At 37.5% G+C, this 22,036-nt stretch overlaps 2 protein-coding genes and 1 non-coding gene across 5 annotated transcripts in view; 1 reads left to right on the top strand and 2 right to left on the bottom strand.

Moving 5' to 3' along the window:
• GALK2 (galactokinase 2) overlaps positions 1-6,340 on the bottom strand; it is a 110,336-nt gene extending 103,996 nt beyond the window's left edge. The window contains exon 1 of one of the 3 annotated variants that reach the window (XM_013055518.2): positions 6,089-6,340. Coding sequence is in view for 1 of the 3 variants with exons in the window: in XM_004751358.3 (XP_004751415.1) it covers positions 6,092-6,111 (20 nt within the window). In the remaining 2 variants the exon portion in view is untranslated. The remainder of the gene's footprint in view (positions 1-6,088) is intronic. The other 2 variants (XM_045067756.1, XM_004751358.3) reach the window with 2 other exon arrangements.
• On the bottom strand, positions 1,137-1,210 carry TRNAK-CUU. The gene has a single exon. It is a non-coding gene; the product is annotated as a tRNA-Lys (tRNA).
• COPS2 (COP9 signalosome subunit 2) overlaps positions 6,338-22,036 on the top strand; it is a 28,768-nt gene continuing 13,069 nt past the window's right edge. The window contains 3 exon segments of the mRNA XM_004751352.3: positions 6,338-6,600; positions 18,428-18,541; positions 19,222-19,299. Of these exon segments, the coding sequence (XP_004751409.3) occupies positions 6,547-6,600; positions 18,428-18,541; positions 19,222-19,299 (246 nt within the window). The 5' untranslated portion in view covers positions 6,338-6,546.

Below are 22,036 nucleotides of genomic sequence, written 5' to 3'. Positions count from 1 at the left end.
CGGGGTCCTGGGATCGAGTCCCACATCGGGCTCTCTGCTCCGCGGGGAGCCTGCTTCCCTCTCTCTCTCTCTCTCTCTGCCAGCCTCTCTACCTACCTGTGATCTCTCTCTGTCAAATAAATAAATAAAATATTTAAAAAAAACTTGTATTATCAACTGAGCACTTTCAGTGCTGCTTTAGTTCACAGGGGAATCATGGGAGGATTAATGCAAAACATAAAGAACCTACAGATTTCAGTAAAGGAAACAAAGACAAATTTGGAATTACAATATAATTGTGTCTGCTCCCTGCTTTACCTCCATACCATACATCCTTCTGAAAAGTAGATGGTTCACATTTCATAAACCTAGGGATGTATGGTCACCATTTGGGGTGGGGATAAAAACAAATGAGAATTAGAGATACCAAAATGGCAAACAATAATATTGCTAAAAGTGTGCAATTTCATTTTTACAAAAGACATTTTTACAAGGTCAAGGACAGCATAAATCCTTTTTTTTTTTTTTTTTTTTTTTTTTTTTTGCACATTCCTCCTATAGCAATTTTAGAGATAAAAAAACTTAACTGCAGTATAGAGTATTCTGAAGGGCCAATATGAACAGTCGATTGATTTAAAGATGATATGTTTATTAAATATTTTGTAAGCATCATGCATTTACATATATCATTTTATTTAATCTGAAGAGACTGAGGCAGATTAAAAGGAGCAGTAAGTAGGCAAGGCCATTAGTTTACAAGGTGGGAATGTAATGCAATCATGCAAATTGTATTCATCAGAACTCCTTTCAGGAAGGAGTGGATATTAAATTGGTAGAAATAACATTTTGATAAGCCACTTAGGTTGGTAAGATCAAGGGATATGCTCCAACAACAGATAGTTGTCAATTTGCCTTTGAAGGAGAGAAAATTCCTTCCCTGAGTGAAGTATACAGTTGAGGCTACAGCCAAAGTTGAAGTATTAATCACCATTCCCCAACCCACCTCCACACCACACCTTTGCTACAGTTGTGACAGTAGCTGCATTTCTCATTTCTCTACAACCATGGCTGCTGTTGGGAAGTCCATCTCAGCTTCTACTAAATCCAGCTGTTTTTTTTTGGTTGGTTGGTTGGTTTTGTTTTTTAAGTAAACTCTAAGCCTAATGTGAGGCTTGAACTCACAGCCCTGATAATTAAGAGTCTCATGCTCTACCAACTGAGCCAGCCAGGCTGGCTTCATTAAATTTTTAATTAACCCCCCTGAGTACACCCTGAGTTTACTGTCCAGATCTTAACTATTATAAAAGGAGTCCTCCTTTTTTGCCTTCTAACTTATGGTATTCAGCCTCTCTAAATAAATGTAGTAAAAAAAAAAAATTAAGATGATCAATGTGAAAGGATGTTAAATCATGAGCCTATTTGGGGTAACCATATGTCTCAACCCAGAGAAGTAAGGGATCATGAATGCCAGAGTTTACTTAAAAATACCACATTTTCGGGGCGCCTGGGTGGCTCAGTGGGTTAGGCCGCTGCCTTCGGCTCAGGTCATGATCTCAGAGTCCTGGGATCGAGTCCCGCGTCGGGCTCTCTGCTCAGCAGGGAGCCTGCTTCCCTCTCTCTCTCTCTCTGCCTGCCTCTCCATCTACTTGTGATTTCGCTCTGTCAAATGAATAAAATCTTTAAAAAAAAAAAAAAAAAAAAAAAAAAAAAATACCACATTTTCATTGAGCATTTGGTATGGGCAAAGCACTTAGTTACAGGGGATTCAGAGATAAGTAAGATAATTGTGTCCTGAAGGAGCTTTCAGCTTAATAAAGAACACAAAATAATCATAATACACAGTAACAAAGCAAATAAAAATATACTTTTAAAGGGTCAAATTATGTTGGAAATTATATGTCAATTATTTTTGACACAGGTAGTAAGACAATGCAACACAGAATGGGTCATCTTTTCAACAGACAAAGCTAGAATAATTTAATATCTGTACACAGAAAAAAAATAAACCTCCACAGTTACCTCATGCTACATACAAAAATTAAACCTGAAATTAAACTCTTAAGTATAAGAGTTAAAACTCTGTAAAACTTTTAGATGAAAACTTAAAAAAAATTTAGTGCCCTTGGTTTTGGCAAATATTCTTTAAATACAACAAAAAAGGCACAAAAAGCTCTTACAAGTCAATGGTAATGAGACAAATAACCCAATTTTAAAATGAGCACAAGAATTGAAATGATACTTCACCAAAGAGGATAACATGGATGACAAATAAGCACATGAAAAGATGTTCAAAATTAGTCATTAAGGAAATGCCAACTGAAAACACAATGATCTACTACTGTACTCCTGCTAGAGTGGTTACAATTAAAACAACTAACCACACCATGTGTTGACAAGGATGTGGAGCAACTACAACTCTTATACATTGCTGGTAGATATGTAAAGTGGCAAAAACCACTTAAAGAAACAATTTGAGAGTTTCTTTGAAAGTTGAGCATATACCTACCAACCATCCCATTGTAAGGTATTTACCTATATTCATATCTATTACTACATAACAATATTACCACAAACATAGCAGTATAAAACAATACACATTGATTATCTCACAGTTTCTATGGTTCAGGAGTCAGGGTATGGCTCAGCTGGGTCCTCTGTTTTAGGGTCTCGCAAAGTTTTATCTGAGGTTAAACTGGGGAAGGATTCATTCCTAAGATCATCTGACTGTTAGCAGTATTCAGTTCTTCGTGGGTTGTCAGAGTGAAGGCCATGGTTTCTTACTGGCTATTGGCCAGATGTGGCCCTCAGCTCATTGCCCCATGATCCTTCATAACATGGCTACTTGCTTTCTCAAAGCAGCAAGGGAGATAGAGTCTCTCCCAGCAAAATGAGTTTCCAATCTTGTACAATGTAATTATGTTCACATAATCACTTATATCACCTCTGCTGTATCTTATTAGAAGCAAGTCACGTCTATTTGTCAATCACACCTCACTAAAGCTGAAACAAACAAACAAAAAGAGAAGTCACAGAGCCCACCCACATTCAAGGGGGGATTATCCAAGAGCATGGTTAGTAAGAAGACCACCTGTCTGTCCACCACATTACTCAAGAGAAATGAAATATATGTCCACACAAAAACGTGTACACATATGTGCCCAACTGCTCTATTTGTATTAGCCAAATACTGAAAAAACTCAAATACCCATCAACAGGTGAATAGATATCTTGTGAGATATCTATACAATGGAACACTAAACAATAAAAAGAAAAAATCAGTTGAAACAACACTGATGAATCTCAAAGTAATTATATGGAGTGAAAGAAGTCAGGCAAAACAGAGTACATACTGTATGATTCATTTATATAAAATTCCAGAAAATGAAAAATAATCTATATGACAAAAAGTAGATTGGTGGTTGCCTGGGAAAAGTGAAAGGGTTGAAAAGGAAGGATTACCAAGAGGTAATGAGGAAGTTTCTGCAATGATAAATATATTCATTACTTTGGTTGTGGTAATGGCTTCACAGGTATATACATATGTCAAAATTAATCGAATTGTACACTTTAAGTATGTGCAGCTTAATGTACCTCAGTAAAGCTGATAAATTAGACTTCAATAAAGTTTTATATATTTTTTTAAGATTTTATTTATTTATTTGACAGACAGAGATCACAAGTAAGCAGAGAAGCAGGCAGAGAGAAAGGGGGAAGCAGGCTCCCTGCTAAGCAGAGAGCCCGATGTGGGTTCAATCCCAGGACCCTGAGATCATGACGTGAGCCGAAGGCAGAGGCTTTACCCTACTGAGCCACCCAGGTGCTCCTATAGATATGTATTTTTTAAACATAGGATCCACCTTCTACAAGGGCACCACATCACATTAATGCTCCCTGTTACAGTAAAAAAATTATTTACCATTGAATAAAATTGATGTCAAGAAAAAGAGAATACCATAATTGCACATAATTGCACAAAGTGTTCAGGATAGGTCATGTGAGTAAAATGACCTAAACATATTTAAACATATTTTTAAGGACAGAAAAGATTTTGACACATAGTGATAGCTATAAGGGCATTCCTTGTACAGAAAAATTAACATGTTTATTCATTCAATAAACAAACTTGTGTATCCAAGCAGTGTGCTAAACACTGTGAAGACGTTTTGGTCTGTCTTAGCAAATTTCCAGACTGGATTGATTAAATTTGGAAATGATTAAGAATATTATGCTCAGGGTGCCTGGGTGGCTCAGTGGGTTAAAGCCTCTGCCTTCGGCTCAGGTCATGATCCCAGGGTCCTGGGATTGAGCCCTGCATCGGGCTCTCTGCTGAGTGGGGAGCCTGCTTCCCCTGCTCTCTCTATGCCTGCCTCTCTGCCTGCTTGTGGTCTCTGTCTGTCAAATAAACAAATAAAATCTTAAAAAAAAAAAAGAATATTATGCTCAACATTTACCTGCAATGTTTACAGGTTTGCAATCTTTGGGCTCCTAGTCACTAACTCACTTTATTTCTTTCCCCTTAGTAGTAGTAGTAAATAATTAAATAGTAGTAAATAATTAAAAAGCAGAAAATTACATCAATAAATTCAATGTAAATCACCATGCACAAGGTTAATAGAAAATCTCAAAATTGCTATACTGATTAGAAAGCAAAACTATATAGTTCCGATTACTCTGAAAAAATAAACCTCTTAACCACCTTGGAATTCTATTTTCTCTTTTGAAGAATTACGGATTTTGGGTAGAGTAACCATGTGATATACTGCCCAAACTCCTGAGAGAAATGGATGCTGATAATTATTACTCTGGGACAACAGTATTAAATCAGGGCTGTCCCAGGGAAACTGAGATGTATAGTCACCCCAGATATAGGGAGATTCTGATTTGTTTTAAGGTTTACAAGTATAGATTCCCGAGCTATATCCCAGACCTATTGAATCAGAATCTCTGGTGTGGGATTTGGGAAGTTTATAATCTAATGAACTGCCATGCTTGGAAAGCCTTGGACCCTAAGGTGACATCATTAAATCTCTTCCAATTCTAAAATCCTATACTTTATAGGGGAATTTTGAATATAAACTTTATATTAGATGATATTAGGGAATTATTAATTTTATTGATGTAATAATGATCTGATAATATAAGAAAATGTCCTTGTTTTTAGGAAATACACATACCTGCATCTAAGAGTGATGTGTCAAGAGTTTGTTTTCAATTGATTCAGGGAATACACACACAAACACAAAACGGATAGTGGGTATACACATGTTCCCTGGACTATAACAATTTTTCTGAATTTTTGAAATTCTCATAATAAAAAGTTGTCAAGAAAAGACTATTTAGGAAAAACTGTTTATACGTAGGCAGTCTTGTTGTTATAAATATAATTTTTAAGAACTATGACCAAAAAGATGGCAATTCAATTGATTGCTAAGAAATGCAGCCTGTAATTCCTCCTCTTGGGTTTTTTTCCCAAGGAAAAAAAAAAGTGGCAAAGATATTCGTTGCAAAATTGTTTAAAATAGTATTCTAAGTGTACACTATAAATGGCATGCTTAGGTGAATTATGGCGCATTGGTACATTCAATGGAGGTATTATTACACAACCACTAAATTCTCACTGTCCAAAACACATTGCATATATTGTCCTATGCTGTTACATAACTAGGTGCACAAATAATCCGAAATTATATCTGTGCTATAACCACATAAAATTTGCTTCAAGTGAACAGAACTGGAAGTTTATATGGAAAATGCGGTTTAAAACGCAGTCCCCCGCCCCCGTATTTCACTTTCATTTTTTCATTCTGAATTCTGCTAATAATTGTGTGCAGCAAGAGTGCGTATTTTAAAAACCAGTCGTTACCCGTTACCTTAATTTTGGTTAAGGGCAGTAAAGGTCAGTTTATAATTCGTTGGAAAAGCTGGGTAGGATTTTAGGCGCCTCGATTGATGCTTAACTGGTTCGGGAGAGCCACAGCATCATTTTGCCGAGTGCCAACATAACAAACAGCATGTGTAACCCGTACTGCTGAAAAGGTCTCCAAACATCACAGGAACACCCACCATACGTGGGCAAAATGCGCATAGGTAATCAAGGCAGAAATACTACTACCTGTCAAATAGGACGGGCATGTCAGCCTTGTCTCCGCGAAAGGCTTCTGATCCTACGGTGCCTCCTACTTTCACCAGAATGAGATGGTTCCAGAGTCCCAGGCAAGGGAAGAGACTGTTCCCTTGCCCAGGAGGCTGGAAACTGCTCAGTGCGAGCGCAAGGTTTCCAAGGCCCTACAGCGGAGATCCTCAGCACTCGGCGATTCCCCAGTTGCTAGGTTTAGTTGCTAAGGCACCAACGGTCTCGCAGGAAGACGGGGCGGTGCACTCCCTTTTAGCGTCGTAGCGAATCCTCTCGACACCGAGCGCATTTGTTCCGGGAGGAAACATTCAGCTCCTCTAAGAGCGACGGGAAGGCGAGGAGCAGCTGGGAGTGACGCCTCTGAGGCGTGGAGGATTGTGGGAGGAGGTTGTCTCCAATTTCTCCTCCCTCTCCCCCCCCCCCTCCCGCCCAAGATGTCTGACATGGAGGATGATTTCATGTGCGATGATGAGGAGGACTACGACTTGGTGAGGCGGTGGGGACGGAACTCTGGGGTTAAGGGTGGGGTCTGGCTTTAGGGACTGGGGCGGGGTCGACCGCAGCCTCCCCCAGTAGAACATGTGCTTCTTCCAGTTTCTCCCGGTGCAGTGACAGGACGGGTTTACCTCCTCCCCCTTCCCTCACCGGGCCCGGGCCCTGCTTCTCCAGCATGGGGGAGGGGAGGGTGAAGGAGGCAGCGAAGGGGGGTCCCGAGCCTTGTGCTTCGAGTCTGACCGTCTCCTGCGTTTACACAGACACCCCTGGCCTCCGGCGTCCGGTTTTCGGTGCCTCCTACCTCCTCCCCACCGCGCCAGCCGCCTCGGGGATCGTGCAGCGGTCTAGGCCCTGCCTCTGCCCTTTCGGGCCCAGCTTTCCGGGCCCTTCTTCTTCATCCTGAAACTGAGCGAGAGAGAAATGCTGAGAGAAGGGTCTGAAAACTAGGGGACCTTACTGCTCCCAGGCCTGGCCGCGAAACGCCTCTTGTGGGTCTCCTGGAGAGAGTTTAAGAATAATAGTCCAGGGTCCGTTTTGGTTTAAGGTAAAAAGGTGCAGCAGAGCGTTCAGGGCTAGGATAGCTATTAAACAACAGCAACAAACAAACAAAACAAAGTAGTTAAACTACTTGTTTCGATAAAAGCTGGGGGGAGGTTTTGCTTTTTGGTTTGTTTTGGTGTGAGGGGTGGGGCTAAGGGGATTGACCCGGTGGATTTCTTTTTTGACTTTGAGATTTCCCAGCATTCAAAGTTAAAAATATCAACAGTATAAAAATGAACGAATTTAGGTAGCTGAACGGTGATCTGTAAAGATTCAAGGTTTAACTAAACGTATTTACAAGCTTTCAAGAAAATTTCACTACCATTTCGAGTTGCTGTTAAGGAACAATAACTGTGCGGACTAAGAAATAATTCGGTCTAGGAATTAGCATCAACTTTGTTTTTTACTTTGGGGGCGTTTTTGTGCATGTTTCTTGTATATTATAGTGATTCTGCCTTATTGTCAAGAAGTAGATGCTTAGGGATATCTGGCTCATCTTGTATTTTAAGTGCCATTTATTCTTGAGATACTAATACATTATCTTGAATTCGTCTGAAACTTTTGTATAGTCATTTACAGTTAATCTTCCTATTTTAAATGAAGGCACATTTGCAAAATGTAGAGGGAAGTGCTTGCTCTTACCTGAAAATCAAAGTAGAGGTTTTGATAATTCTTAAAGTTGAATGTAGAGTTTTGCTAATAGTAATGAGTTCTGTTTTACATTTTAGTTTGTGCAGATCAGGCCAGTTTTAGGCAGTGCATTAAGACTGTATTACTTGTGACATCATGTGCGTTTTTATTTATTGCATGTTTATTTATATTACAGGTATTTTCATAACTGTGGAAGTGTCTCTTGAAAATGTTTATATTTTTGACTTTTGTTCTTAAATGTTTCTGCTTATCTTTCCTAAGCAGTATTGAGTACATGACTTATTAGCACTGTGGTAAACTTGAAGATCATCAGTGAGAATGTAATGTAGGAAAGGGAATGAGAATTTTGTTGTCCCATAAAGTATTCAGTTTTTGAAAGAACTTTAAACATGCATTCTTTAACTTGGATAGGTTTTTCCAGCCTTTTAGGGCCCACACTACATGTAGAATATAAAGTTTGATATATAGGTGTTTTAACTTTTTTTTTAACCAAAAAATGTAAGATTTTACACTACTACATAATTAAATGAAATCTTCCCCCCAGCATTCTGTTAAATAGTCCTCCCTCCGCCCCACCCCCCCATATCTGTTCTATGAAGATACCATTCTGGATTCCCAATCAGATATCAAGTAGTGAAAACTTTTTTTACTATGAGTTCAAGTCTTTTGATGGCATAGAATTTATTTAGCAGTTTATTTCTTGGTTTGTTGGGGCGCCTGGGTGGCTCAGTGGGTTAAACCGCTGCCTTCGGCTCAGGTCATGATCCCAGGGTCCTGGGATCGAGTCCCACATTGGGCTCTCTGCTCAGCAGGGAGCCTGCTTCCCTTTCTCTCTCTCTGCCTGCCTCTCTGTCTACTTGTGATCTCTGTCTGTCGAATAAACAAATAAAATCTTTAAAAAAAAAAAAGTGAAATATTTCTTGGTTTGTTAATTAAACCACTATATGTTTCTAAAACAAAGACTAAGGGAGGGGGCGTCTGACTGGCTCAGTTGGTAGAGCATGGGGACTCTTGATCTTGAGATTCAGGCCCTACATTGGGTATAGAGATTACTTAAAAATAAGAATCTTAAAAAAAAAAAGAAAATTAGGAGGGCTGGTTGCCATTCATGCTTACATGTTGTCAAGAGAGAAGTTGGGTGTTTTTTCTTAGTTACTTGCCTGAGACTTGTTTCTTGGGATTTAAAGTGTCAAAAGAATTGACTTGCTGGTTTAGGGAAATTTCTTTTTTATTAAAAAAAAATACTGTTTGTTAGAAAATTCGTGATTTCATTTTAGTCAAAATATTAACTAAAGCTGGCACGCGTGGGTTAAGCATCCTCCTTTGGCTCAGGTCATGATCCCAGAGTCCTAGGATTGAGTCCTGAATCTGGCTTCTTGCCTGGCAGGAAGCCTATTTCTCCCTCTGCCTTTGCCTGCTTGTGCTGTCTCTCTGACAAATAAATAAATAAAATCTTAAAAAAATATATATTAATTAAAGTCCCGAGTATTTCTGACCACAGATATATTCAGCATATCTTTTCTGGGTTGTCTGTTGGCAAATTTTAATACCCTAAATCATTTTTTGTACTTGCCCAATCTAGTGGAAATAAGTATTTAGGATACCACCAGGAAAAGTAAAACTTTCTAAAACTATACTGTTTTTGTATAAGAAAGTAATTAATGGTGTGTACCCCAAGATCTAGAAGAAAAGAGAACCAGCTTGGTTTAAAAAAGAAGAAACAAGTGTGAAAGAAATCTAATTTGCTTGAGCTCTTATTTCTAAGACCTATTTTATTTTTTTATTAGAAGCAGAAGCAGGTTTTTTTTTCCTTTTCTTTTAAGTAGGCTCCACACCTAGCATGGAGCCCCACGTGGGACTTGAACTTAGAACTCTGAGATCCAGACCTGAGCCGAGATGAAGAGTCGGCCGCCCAACTAACTGAGCCACCCAGGTGCCCCAGAAGCAGGCATTTTCTAAGCATAGGAATTTATAAAGCAGTAAATGGAGAAGTAGGAGATGATACTGGTAAATGTCTTCATTATTTGCTTGACTGATAATACTAAAGTAATAACTAAACCACCATTCATGAAGTTAATAAGGCTATTGATATGTTAACTGTATTGTAATTCTACAGTCCAACCATTCTAGCATGAAATTCCTTAGTAGGGTTTTTTTTGTTGTTTTTTTTTTTGCTTATTTTGTTTTGTTTTGTTTTTTGTTTTGTTTTGCTTAGGACTTCTAATAATCTTTTTAGAAAGGACTTAAGACAGACTGACTTCATTCCAAATATTATTCTTTAGTAGATCCTGTGATAAGATAGGGCAGTGTATATTTGAATTTAAATGTATTGCAAGGAAAACATTTGTCAAAAAGATAAACTAATTCTGCTCTGGTAAATATATTAAAGCTGTGAGACTCATTTTCCCCTAGCCAGGCTCACAGTTATGATTAGTGAATGAATATTTACAGCATTGGGGTTTTTTGGTCTTAATATGTTGCTGTTTTAATGCTCTAAACATTTACTTCTTTTTTATCTGCATTTTTGTGGGGAGAGAAATGAGTCGTAGCCGTAGTATATCTCATAGAATCTCATTTGTCACCATTTTAACAATTTAGCAAATAATGGCTTGAACTCACTTTCTGGTGTTATAAAGAATCTTAGAACATAGCTTAACAAATGAAAATATAACACTTCTGTTTTTTAAAAAATACTTTTGAATTACTACAAATAATATAAATTATATATTTTATATATATGTATATACAAATTATATATTTATATAATAAATATATAATCTCCTTTGAAAAGAAGTGGTGATATAGAACAAGGGCAAAAAATGATAGCTCTAGGAATTTGTGTATTTAGTATGAGGGATGTCACTTGTCATTCATTGTGCATATAAGGAGTTTGGAAGTTACAGGTCATTGCCCTCTGAGACTGCTGTGCCAGTAACTTAACTATTTGACAGGATGTTGGGGACCTTTATAGATTTTCAAACAGTATACTGCTTATGGTCTGAGCCAGTGTTTTCTATGCTGCACAAACATTTGGAATTCTGCATGTACTCCTCATGAAGATGAAATTTGATTCTGTAGCTGAGGCTTTTAAAAGAAACTTAACATGTTTGATCATAAATAATTGGGTGGCTCAATGGGTTAACGCCTCTGCTTTCACCTCAGGTCATGATCCCAGGGTCCTGGGATAGAGCCCCACATTGGGCTCTCTGCTTAGTGGGGAGCCTGCTTCCCTTCCTCTCTCTCTCTGCCTGCCTCTCTGCCGACTTGTGATCTCTGTCTGTCAAATAAATAGATTAAAATCTGTTATAAATAAATAAATAAATAATTGGAAACAACTCCAGATAGGAAAATACTAATCCTTTTAGTACTGATAAGATAATGACACATAAATTATGGCATATCCATGTGATGGAATGCTATATCAGCATTTCAAACCATGCTCTGAACAATATTCAGTGATAAGAAAAACTTTTGATAACTTGTATTGGTCAGGACTCTTGGGCATAAGAGACAAGAATATTGTTAAACTAGCTTAAACTAAGAAGAGCATGTGTTGATAAACATCACCAGGAAGTATCAATATGGCTGGATTCATGGCTCAGATGATGGTGGTGGCTATTTTTCTCTTTCTTTATTCTGGTCTGCTTTCCTCACTGTGTCGGCATAATTGCCTTCACATTACATCACAAGATGTAATGCAGCATCTTCCTAGTGTTATAACCTCAAAGGCAAAAAGCCCTAGGAAGGACTTTTATTGACCCAGCTAAGGTCTGTGTGGCCTTCTGTGAACAGCTGTAGAGAGGGAGATGGAATCGCTTGCCCTCCTCTGTGAACAGCTGTAGAGAAGGAGATGGTATTGCTTGCCCTCCTTTGTGGGTAGGGCACTATAATTGAAAACCCTCACATGGGAGAGTAAGGGTTGATCATCAATGCTATGCATACAGTGAACACATATACACTATAAATATGTAATCTGTATTACATATTTACATACATGTAATATGTATTACAGTTTAAGTGGGTGGAAATAAAAATTTTGTTAAGTGGGAAAGTAGAGAAAAAATGTCTGGAAGATCTGAAAAATAACAGGAAAACTAAAATTTGTTTATTTCTCAGTGAACCTGTATTTTATTGCTAAGGTGAGGAGGGGCAGGTTCTAGGGTATAAATGATGAACAGAAATCTTACTTTGATCATGAGAGGCCAAATAATATTTTGTCATAGCTCAAAATTTTTAGAGTTCTTCAAAGAACCTGAAGCGTGTAGCTTTTTAAAATAGGTGATACATGCACATAGTTCAAACAAAATACAAGTTTTCTTTCCATTCTCGTTCCCCATTTGCCCAGTTCCCATTCTTCCCATACATAATCAAATACATGTTTTTATCCCCCCCTTTGTTTTTAAACCAGGATATAGCCTATTATATATATTGTTCTATGCTTTGGTTTTTAATGTGCCTTAGAGATTATTCCATGTAAGTATGCAAAAAGCTCACTTCTTTCTTTTTACAGCTGCATTGATTGTATGGATGTACCATACTTTATATAACCAGTTCTCTCTTGATAAGCATTTGTCCTGTTTCCTTTTGCTGTTATAAACTATGCAGCTTTTTTTTTTTTTAACTAAAGTGATAGGTTTTATCTTTTTTTGTAGACGTGGAAAACCATATTCTGAGTCATGTCTGATAATCAAGGTGGGCCATCAAACTGGGTGATACTCTTAGATTAGAAACATCTAGTGAAGTTTTTCTTCAGAATTTCAGAAACATTGCTTAATAATCCGTGTCAGTGGAATAACTTTACTATCTCTTTAAATTACTACTTCAAAGATTAGTGTTGGTTTGGAATATAAGTTTCGATGTATTTCCAAAAAGTCCTCTTGCATTACCTCATAGGTATACTCTGTATAATGAAATTAGAGAGGTTAAAACAAGTATAACTAAAATGATAAATAACAGGAGACAGCTCTTAACATGCTAAGAGTAAGATAAATTTAAGACTTTTTTTTTACCCATAAATGAAATCTGTAAATTGTGACTATCCAGCAGCATGAATTTGTACTTGTATGTTATATCTCAAACACTTGAATTTCAGTGGGAATTAGAATGTTCCTAAGGTTCAAACCCCCACATTTGGTAAGAGAGAAACTAAAGCATCATGTCTGAGTGTCTCACTTTAATTTATAGGACAAATTAGTGGGAGAGTCAAAAGTATATCCCAGGTCTAATGACATTTATAATTTCTCTCTTTGGATGATTTAATTTGAAGACTGAAAGTTTAGGACAAATAAAAGAATCTTCTGATTTACCCTGTAGATGAATTAGGACCCATTAACTTAAGTGAAATTGTAAAAACTTAGGACAACTTTATGAATGGCTAAACCACAAGTGACTACTTAGGAATTTTATTATATCTAGTCCTTAAGGATAATGAGACCTTGCCCTTTGCCTCTCTGTGCCCAACATCTAGTATAGCTGTCAAGATGTGATCAAGGCTTGGCAAGCATTGTTAATGGTGGGTCTTTTGTTCTAGAGCACATTTCAAAGGCCTCTTTTGACAAGGGACACAGGAATAAGTAGAAGCTGTGAAACTGACCTTTAGCAGTAGGTGCATTCCAACATAGAGTCATTATTGCCCCTGGCTCTTCTATTCTTATATGTTATTTTGGAACATTCATCCACTTTTCATTTCAGGTAAACATTTATTGAGCAGTTTGCGTTATAACAGACTCTGGGGATGCCAAAATAAGGAAGAGAAACTTTCTGCTTTTTGAGAAGCTCATAGTAGTAAGGTGAGGGGAGGTGAGAACAAAACACTCAACAAGGCTCCATGTTAGAGACATATATGTCCTGTAAAAGCATGACTAAGGAGAAAATTTCTTTTGCTAAGTAAAGTTGGAGGAAGAACCACAAGGTAAGCCTGGAGTACATCTTCCAGGACTGTTAGGACTGGGAAGCATCATAGGAGAAAAGTGGGAAGTTTGTTAAGAGGGGAGGTAATTTAGAATTCCTAGCAGAGAGGACAGTTAATGCCAATACAGAGATTTTGAGTTGTGTGGTACATGTGGGGAAGGAAGAACAAATTTGGGTGTGTGCATGGATCACAAATTGCTTTGGGGAGTATTAAGACATGAGTTATTATATAAATAGGTGGAACTTAAAAACTTAGGTAGGCTTTTAATCCTTTTAACAATGTTCATGTGCTGCCTTTTCATATATTGCTTAATTTTTTTGTTTCTTAAAACATTCTTAATATATTGAAATACCAGTTTCTCTTTTTAAAAGCATTTTCCTTAAACTTTTACAAATTATAATTCTATCCTCATCTGACATGAAGGAATTACGTTCAACAATATTTAATATTTTTATATTTATATTTATATATAGTCTCTATTTTCATTAACAGCAACTGTGTATATCCAAGTCATCAATAGTCATTAGAGATAACTTTAAGAATTTATTTATTTATTTATTTATTTGAGAGTGGGAAAAGGAGCATGAGCACGGGGAGGAGCTGAGGCAAAGGGACAAAAAGAATCTCAAGCAGATTCGGTGCTGAGTGCAGAGCTGATGCAAGGTTCATGACCTAAATCAAAACTGAGAGCTGGTCATTCAAAAGAGCTGAGCCATCCAGGCACCACAGTCATTAGTGATAACTTTTATTTCCCTTTATCCCGTGCCCATGTTGTGGGTCTTTTTTATTTTACATCCCAAACGTCTCTTGACATATTCTGTACTTACTCTATATCCTTCCTTTTCTCCCTATTCTACTACTTGGAATCAACCTTCCATCATCTTAGCCAGACAGTCATAAGATTATCCAGCGGGCTACTTCATTGCTACCAGATGACTCTTCCTCAAACACAATCTGATTATTTCCCCGTGAAATTATTTAGTGGCTCCACTTGATCTAAGCTCCCTGCTAGAATTCTGTTGTGGTGTTCCTCTGTCTGATAACTAGTTTCTCACTAGTTCTTTGTACACATCCTGTGCTTCAGCCCAGTCTGACTGTCCATGCTTCTTTGAATTATGTGGTATCATTTCAAGCTTCCATGCCTTTGCACACCTTAACTGCTTTGTTTCAGATGCCTTTCCTAATCCCCAGGCAACTCCTATTCATATTTTTAGACCTACTTCGGGTAACTTTTCCTTCTAATTCACTCCTTTTGTTTTTTAATTTAATTTTATTTCTTTTCAGTATTCCAGCATTCATTGTTTATGCATGACACCCAGTGCTCCGTGCAATACGTGCCCACAATACCCACCACCAGCCTCACATAACCCCCACCTGCCTCCCCTCCAAAACCCTCAGTTTATTTCTCAGAGTCCACAGTCTCTCATGTTTGTCTCCCCCTCTGATTTCCCCCAACTCAGTTCTCTCCATCTCCCAGTGTCCTCTGTGTTATTTCTTGTGTTCCACAAGTAAGTGAAACCATGTGATAATTGACTCTCTTTGCTTGACTTATTTCACTGAGCATAATCTCTTCTAGTCCTGTCCATGATGATTCAAAAATTGGGTATTCATCCTTTCTGATAAAGACATATTCCATTGTATATATGGACCATATCTTCTTTATCCATTCGTCCATTGAAGGGCATCTGGGTTCTTTCCACAGTTTGGCAACTGTAGCCATTGTTGCTGTGAACATTGGGGTACAGGTGGCCCTTCTTTTCACAACATCTGTATCTTTGGGGTCAATACCCAGTAGTGCAATTGCAGGGTCATAGGGAAGCTCTATTTTTAATTTCTTAAGAAATCTCCACACTGTTTGCCAAAGTGGCTGCACCAACTTGTATTCCCACCAACAGTGTAAGAGGCTTCCCCTTTCTCCATATCCTCTCCAACACTTGTTATTTACTGTCTTGTTAATTTTGGCCATTCTAACTGGTGTAAAGTGTTATCTCAATATGTTTTTTATTTGCATCTCCCTGATGGCTAATGATGATGAGCATTTTTTCATGTGTCTGTTAGCCATTTGTATGTCTTCTTTGGAGAAGTGTCTGTTCCTGTCTTCTGCCCATTTTTTGATGTAATTCGCTCCTTTCTTTGAGCTGCTGGTGTACCTAATATGTGTCTTTATTGTGTTAGAGCTTGCTGTTTCATTTGCATATCTGTCCCTGACCATGAGTAGCTTGATGGAAAGATTTAATTTGCATATGCAGGAGCAACACTTAATTGCTGGTATATGCTGAAGATCTTATCACTTAGTATCTAAATAGGTATCTAACAGTAGATCTCTAAACAACAGAATTATTCTAAAGATTTCTCAAAATATCTAATAACGAAGAAGAATTTTCTGTAGTACATAGCTTGTACTGATTCATTGAACTGCATATGACAGGGTAGTCATGTCACAGAGGCTGGTTCAAACCCTCTTGAGTATGCTGTTACAGATCATAACAAGGGACTGCCTGATTATAAGAATGCCAGTCAGGAACATCAGTTCTTATGTACTTAGACATTTTGGCAATACTATTTAAGAATTGAATTGAAGTTATGCAAAAAATGTTACACATTCCACTTCTTCATCCCTATGCACATGATTTATTTCCTTTAAGACAGGGCGCCTGGGTGGCTCGGTGGGTTAAAGCCCCTGCCTTAGGCTCAGGTCATAATCCCAGGGTCCTGGAATGGAGCCCCACATCGGGCTCTCTGCTCAGCAGGGAGCCTATTTCCTCCTCTCTCTGCCTGCCTCTCTGCCTACTTGTGATCTCTGTCTGTGAAATAAATAAATAAAATCTTTAAAAAAAAAATGATAACAGATAGTCTGTGGAGAGATGGAAGTGGCTTGATAGACTAGGGTGGTAGCAAAGGAGAGGGAGGAAAGTACATGACTTTGAGACTTATGTTGAAGTTAGAATCAGTAAGGACTTTTTATGTTCCAACAATGTGACGGTGCTTTTAGTTCTTTAGTCACCTCCCATGATGCTGTTCTGTATTTACTGTTCTCTTTCCCCTCTCCTGTTTCCTCTAGCAGGCAGAACCCCCCATTTATCTTACAGAACCTAGCTCAGAAGCCTTTACTCTCACAGCATTATTTGATATATAGTTTGCTTGTTTATTAAGTCTTTATTAATTGCTTTTCTGGTTTGATCAGTTATAGTCAAAGCTAGCTTACAGGGTCAAGAAGTGAATGATTGATTATCAGATTTATTCATTACCCAGAATTTGATCTCATCCCAAAAAGAAGTATTACAGAGGATTTTCATGTTAAACAGAATTCCCAATCAAATCCAGAATACTGCATCTATGCTTCATGACCTTACACAAGGAAATAATTGTCCTCTAGAGGGTGCACATTACAAAGCCTCTGTGGTCAGATAAAACTGGTTTTATACTAACATCAAACATCCTCCTCCATCTCTTATCACAGAAAAAACTCATCTTGTATTCATGTATTTTTGAGCTCTCTAGCACTGTACTCACTATGCTTTTTTTCATTCTTTGGCGTTTATGAAATATTATAGATTTTTCATGAATATCTCTGAAAAAATTACTATTTGGATTTAGAAATAACTCTGTAATACTCTTCTTGTCTTTTTGTGATTACTTCCAGGTACCGTTCTTAATTTGACATTTTGCCTTTTGTAATGATTTGTAGCTGATGGAAATAATTTTGTGTCTTCCTAAAATAATGACTTTCAGTCTACTGAGCTATTTATGTTTTATAATCCTCATCATTAAGTTGAATATCTTTTGAACTGTTATAAACTATTTTAAATTCTTGTTTATACTGCTTCACAAAATAGTTCCTTTTTTTAAGATTTTATTTATTTATTTGACAGAGAGAAATCACAAGTAGATGGAGAGGCAGGCAGAGAGAGAGAGAGGGAAGCAGGCTCCCAGCGAGCAGAGAGCCCAATGCGGGACTCGATCCCAGGACCCTGAGATCATGACCCGAGCCGAAGGCAGCGGCTTAACCCACTGAGCCACCCAGGCGCCCCACAAAATAGTTCTTTATTCCAGTTTTTCTTTCTACTTATTGTTTCAGTACTAAGAACTGAATTTATGTGGTGAAAGTCAAATAAAATTGTTTAAATTCGGTTGCTCTTAATTTGATTTGTTATGAAGCTAGTTTTAAGTACATTAATATAATAATAGCTATGTGGAGTGCACATAAAACAAGTATTCTTATTAACGTATCATTATATTTAGCAATAAACTGCTCTGCCACATATAGATGACCATCCTAGGTAGTCAAATCATATTAGAACAATGAAATATAGACTTAAGGAGTAGAGAAATTTAAATTACAGAACTTAAGATGAATAATTAGCTTTTATGTAGTAATTAACATTTATGGTGGTTTTTCTTGGGTTCTGTGACCACCAGAAAATTAACCACTGCAAAATTGGGTGTCACTAACGAGTATTTTGTACATTTTGCTTTTTTGTTAATTCTATGGAAATTGTAGTTTTGATCTGAAAGAAAGAAATTATTCCATTCTCCTCACTTGATTTTGGCTCTTTCACTTGTTTTTTAAATAATGATTAAGTATCAGTGGCATTCTACCTATGTGTATAAAGTTGTTTTGTATAAATGTATGGTTTTTCTATCTTAATAGTACTCACTTTTTAACAGGGCAGTGTGTTGAATTCTTTTTCATTTTAGTGTCTCTTTCTAACACACAGGAATACTCTGAAGATAGTAACTCCGAACCAAATGTGGATTTGGAAAATCAGTACTATAATTCCAAAGCGCTAAAAGAAGATGACCCAAAAGCAGCATTAAGCAGTTTTCAAAAGGTTCATATTTTTTTCTGATTGATTCTGTTTCTTAAAGTTTATTTTTTCAAATGATGTCTCAGAATTTTACCTCAGAAATGTGTTTTGGATACTAAGTGTTAGTCCTGTAAATAAGTTTGCATTTTGCAATACAGGCAGATACTTTAAAAGGGTATACTATTGTTTTTTCTAATCAAGCTATCTATAAAGCAGGACCATTGTCCTGGAAAGCTAGTATGGTTCTGGTAGAAGGAAACGACCATGATGATCAATAGGATAATACCTATTGGGATAATACCTATAGGATAATACTACAATTTTGTTCCTTTTTTGGAGGCCAGATCACACAGGTGTGGTTCCACTATTAAATAATGTGATTTCTTGATGACTAATAAACTTTTGGGTTGTTCTTACCAATGGATTATTCAGAGGGAGAAAAAGGATTTCTGGGATTGTAAAATAATTGAGCAGTAGTTCTTGTTTAATCTTTTGATGAAGAAACTTCAAAATAAGCTCACTTATCCTTAAGCATTTTAAGACACGTTTCTTTTTTAAAGCCTTTTAAAAATAGCATTGAGAAATGGAATTTTGGGGGAAGTGTTCGTCATACATTTGATGTAAAATTAATTCAAAACAGACATTGGTGTCTAGAAAATAACATTAGCATTAAGTTAGATGAAAAATGTCTTCTGTTTTTTTAGGTGTTGGAACTTGAAGGTGAAAAAGGAGAATGGGGATTTAAAGCACTGAAGCAAATGATTAAGATTAACTTCAAGCTGGTAAGATTTGTTTTGAGGGGAAATAAACTTATAATACAATAAATTCTGTGGGTAAAAACCTCATGGCAATAAAATGCCATTCTGTCTACTTCTTTAAGATAATTCTGGTGATAATATTTCTATACTTAAGCCTACTTTTCATTTGTGACTACAGTAATACTAAGTAAAAAAAAAAATTGTACATAGGAGTCAAACTTTTCTGTTTTAAGAGAACTTTTCCTATAGATATATAGAGAGTATCTGGCTGCACTGTTAACAGAATGATTTTTCTGTAATAGACACAATAACACAAGTTATTGTGTTTATTTCGGAGTTTAAATACAGGGAGTTCCACTTCCAATGATAAGTATCCAAACTAGCATCATTCTTGACTCCTCTCTTTGTCTCTCTCCCCTCAAATAATCCATTGGTAAATTGAGGTGTCTTTAAATATCTTTAACATACATCTCATATATGAGTGCTACTTAACCATTTTTATGTCTGTTAGTCTAGTCCAGGCCAAATTCATCTCTTAACCTGGATTGTTTCAGTAGCTTCTTAACTGGTATCCTTCCTTCTATCCTGGCCTTATTAACAGTTTGTTCTCCACAAGCAGCAGAGTGATCCTTTTGGTTTTGTTTTTAGAGTGATCCTTTTAAAATGTTAAGTCAGATTATATTATTCCTTTGCTCTGAATCTTCTAATGGTTCCTACTCTCCTTAATAAAATTCAAATCCTTACCATAGCCTAGGAGGCCCTAAGTCTGCTTACCCTTTGCTACCTTTCTGATAACTATTTTCTGTTCTCTCCTTCACTGGGCTCCTTGCTGTCCTCATGTCATCCTAAGCATGCTGCTACTTGTAAACACTTGGATTTGCTGTTTCCTCTGCCCCAAATTCTCCTCTCGATTAGCCATGTGACTCTTTTCTCATCCTTTGATCGGATCTCTGTTCAGGGTCACCATATATCAAGATGGCCTTCCTCTAACTACGTTATATAAAATCACATCCTTCCCATCATCATTTATATTCATCTTACCCTGCTGTTTTTTTTCTTTTGACTGTATCACCCCTTGATCCATTTACTTATTGCCTTTCTGTTACCCTCATCCTCATAGGTTGTAAGCTCCATGGAGTTGGACTTTATTCCCTGTTCATATTCCTATCACCTGTAATAGTGGCTGGCATTCAGTAGGTGCTGAAATATGTTGTTGGCATTGTCATGACGTAGTACTCTCAAAGAATTGTTAGTCTTCAAGAGTGCAGGGTAGAGGTGGAGGGGAAAATAAATGGGAAGATGAGAGGAGTAGGGACAGATAGAACTTTAAAATCACTAAGGATAGGGGAATTTTTGAGAAAAAGATAAAGTGGAGCTTAGATAGCAGAGGTAAGCATTTGCTTCTATGGCAAATGGAAGGATAGGTGGCAGTCTATTACCACTTTTTTTTCTCTTATCTATATATTTCTCATATGTTTCCTCCCTCTCCCTATTAACCTCTCTATCCCGTATATTTGAATTTGAACTCCCTGAATTGACTGACTGTTACCTTTGTCTGGTTAACTTGCACTAATTTTTATCCTGTTCTTGACATACTCTTTGGCATCCTCACCTACCTTCAAAAGGACCCCTCCATGACATTTATAGAAACTATCCACAAAATATTTTTTTTTATTTTATTTATTTATTTTACAGAGAGAGATCACAATTAGGCAGAGAGGCAGGCAGAGAGAGGAGGAAGCAGGCTCCCTGCTGAGCAGAGAGCCCGATGCAGGACTCGATCCCAGGACCCTGAGATCATGACCTGAGCCGAAGGCAGCGGCTTAACCCACTGAGCCACCCAGGCGCCCCAATCCACAAAATATTTTAGCTCATTCTTCCCCCAGAATATCAAGACTATTCAAAAAATGTTGGACATAAATTATATTTCGTATTGCATTTATATATAGTTAAAGGGAAAATGTCTGTGCTTTCTTTCCATTAATTATTTGTGAAAATATTAAACACCTACTGTATTTAAATTAATCGCTTAGAAGGATGTGGGAGAAGCATCAGGTACCTCAAGGGACAGGGACTTTGACTAAACAATTTTAGTCTTGACTTGAACATTGGGCTTCAAGTCTTAAGATTTTATGATTTGAAATAATACCAAGACTATAGAAAACTGCTGTCTTAACATTACTAACAATGGTTTAGGTTTTGGGCCCATTTAAGTATATGCTGCCCATAAGACTTGATTTTACCATTTTACCCTGAGCCACGATGGGAAGTAAGTAAGGGAAAGCATTATTTGTAGTTAGTGTTACCTTGCCTTCCTTCCTTCACTGTTTTATTTGCTCAAACAGCTTCTGTGAATAGTAGTTTCAGCTTCTATCCCTCATTTTCTAGTTGGATTCAGAATAGGACCCATGTTGCTGTGTGAAGCTTTTGAGCAATGAAAAGTTGAAAGGGGGGGCACCTGGATGGCTCAGTGGGTTAAAGTCTCTTGGCTTTTGGAGAATTTTTTTTTTTTTTTAAAGATTTTATTTATTTATTTGACAGAGAGAGATCACAAGTAGGTATAGAGGCAGGCAGAGAGAAGAGGAAGCAGGCTCCCTGCTGAGCAGAGTGCCCGATGCGGTACTCGATCCCAGGACCCTGACTGAGATCATGACCCGAACCGAAGGCAGCGGCTTAAGCCCCTGAGCCACCCAGGTGCCCCAAAGCCTCTTGGCTTTTGGCTCAGGTCATGGTCCCAGGGTCCTGGGATGGAGCACTGCAT

This window comes from Mustela putorius, unplaced genomic scaffold (assembly GCF_011764305.1).
Source record: "Mustela putorius furo isolate JIRA1106 unplaced genomic scaffold, ASM1176430v1.1 tig00003898_pilon_pilon_pilon, whole genome shotgun sequence".
Classification (NCBI taxonomy): Eukaryota; Metazoa; Chordata; class Mammalia; order Carnivora; family Mustelidae; genus Mustela; species Mustela putorius.
The sequence above is the reverse complement of the archived record's forward strand: the minus strand, read 5'-3'. Positions and strand labels throughout refer to the sequence as shown.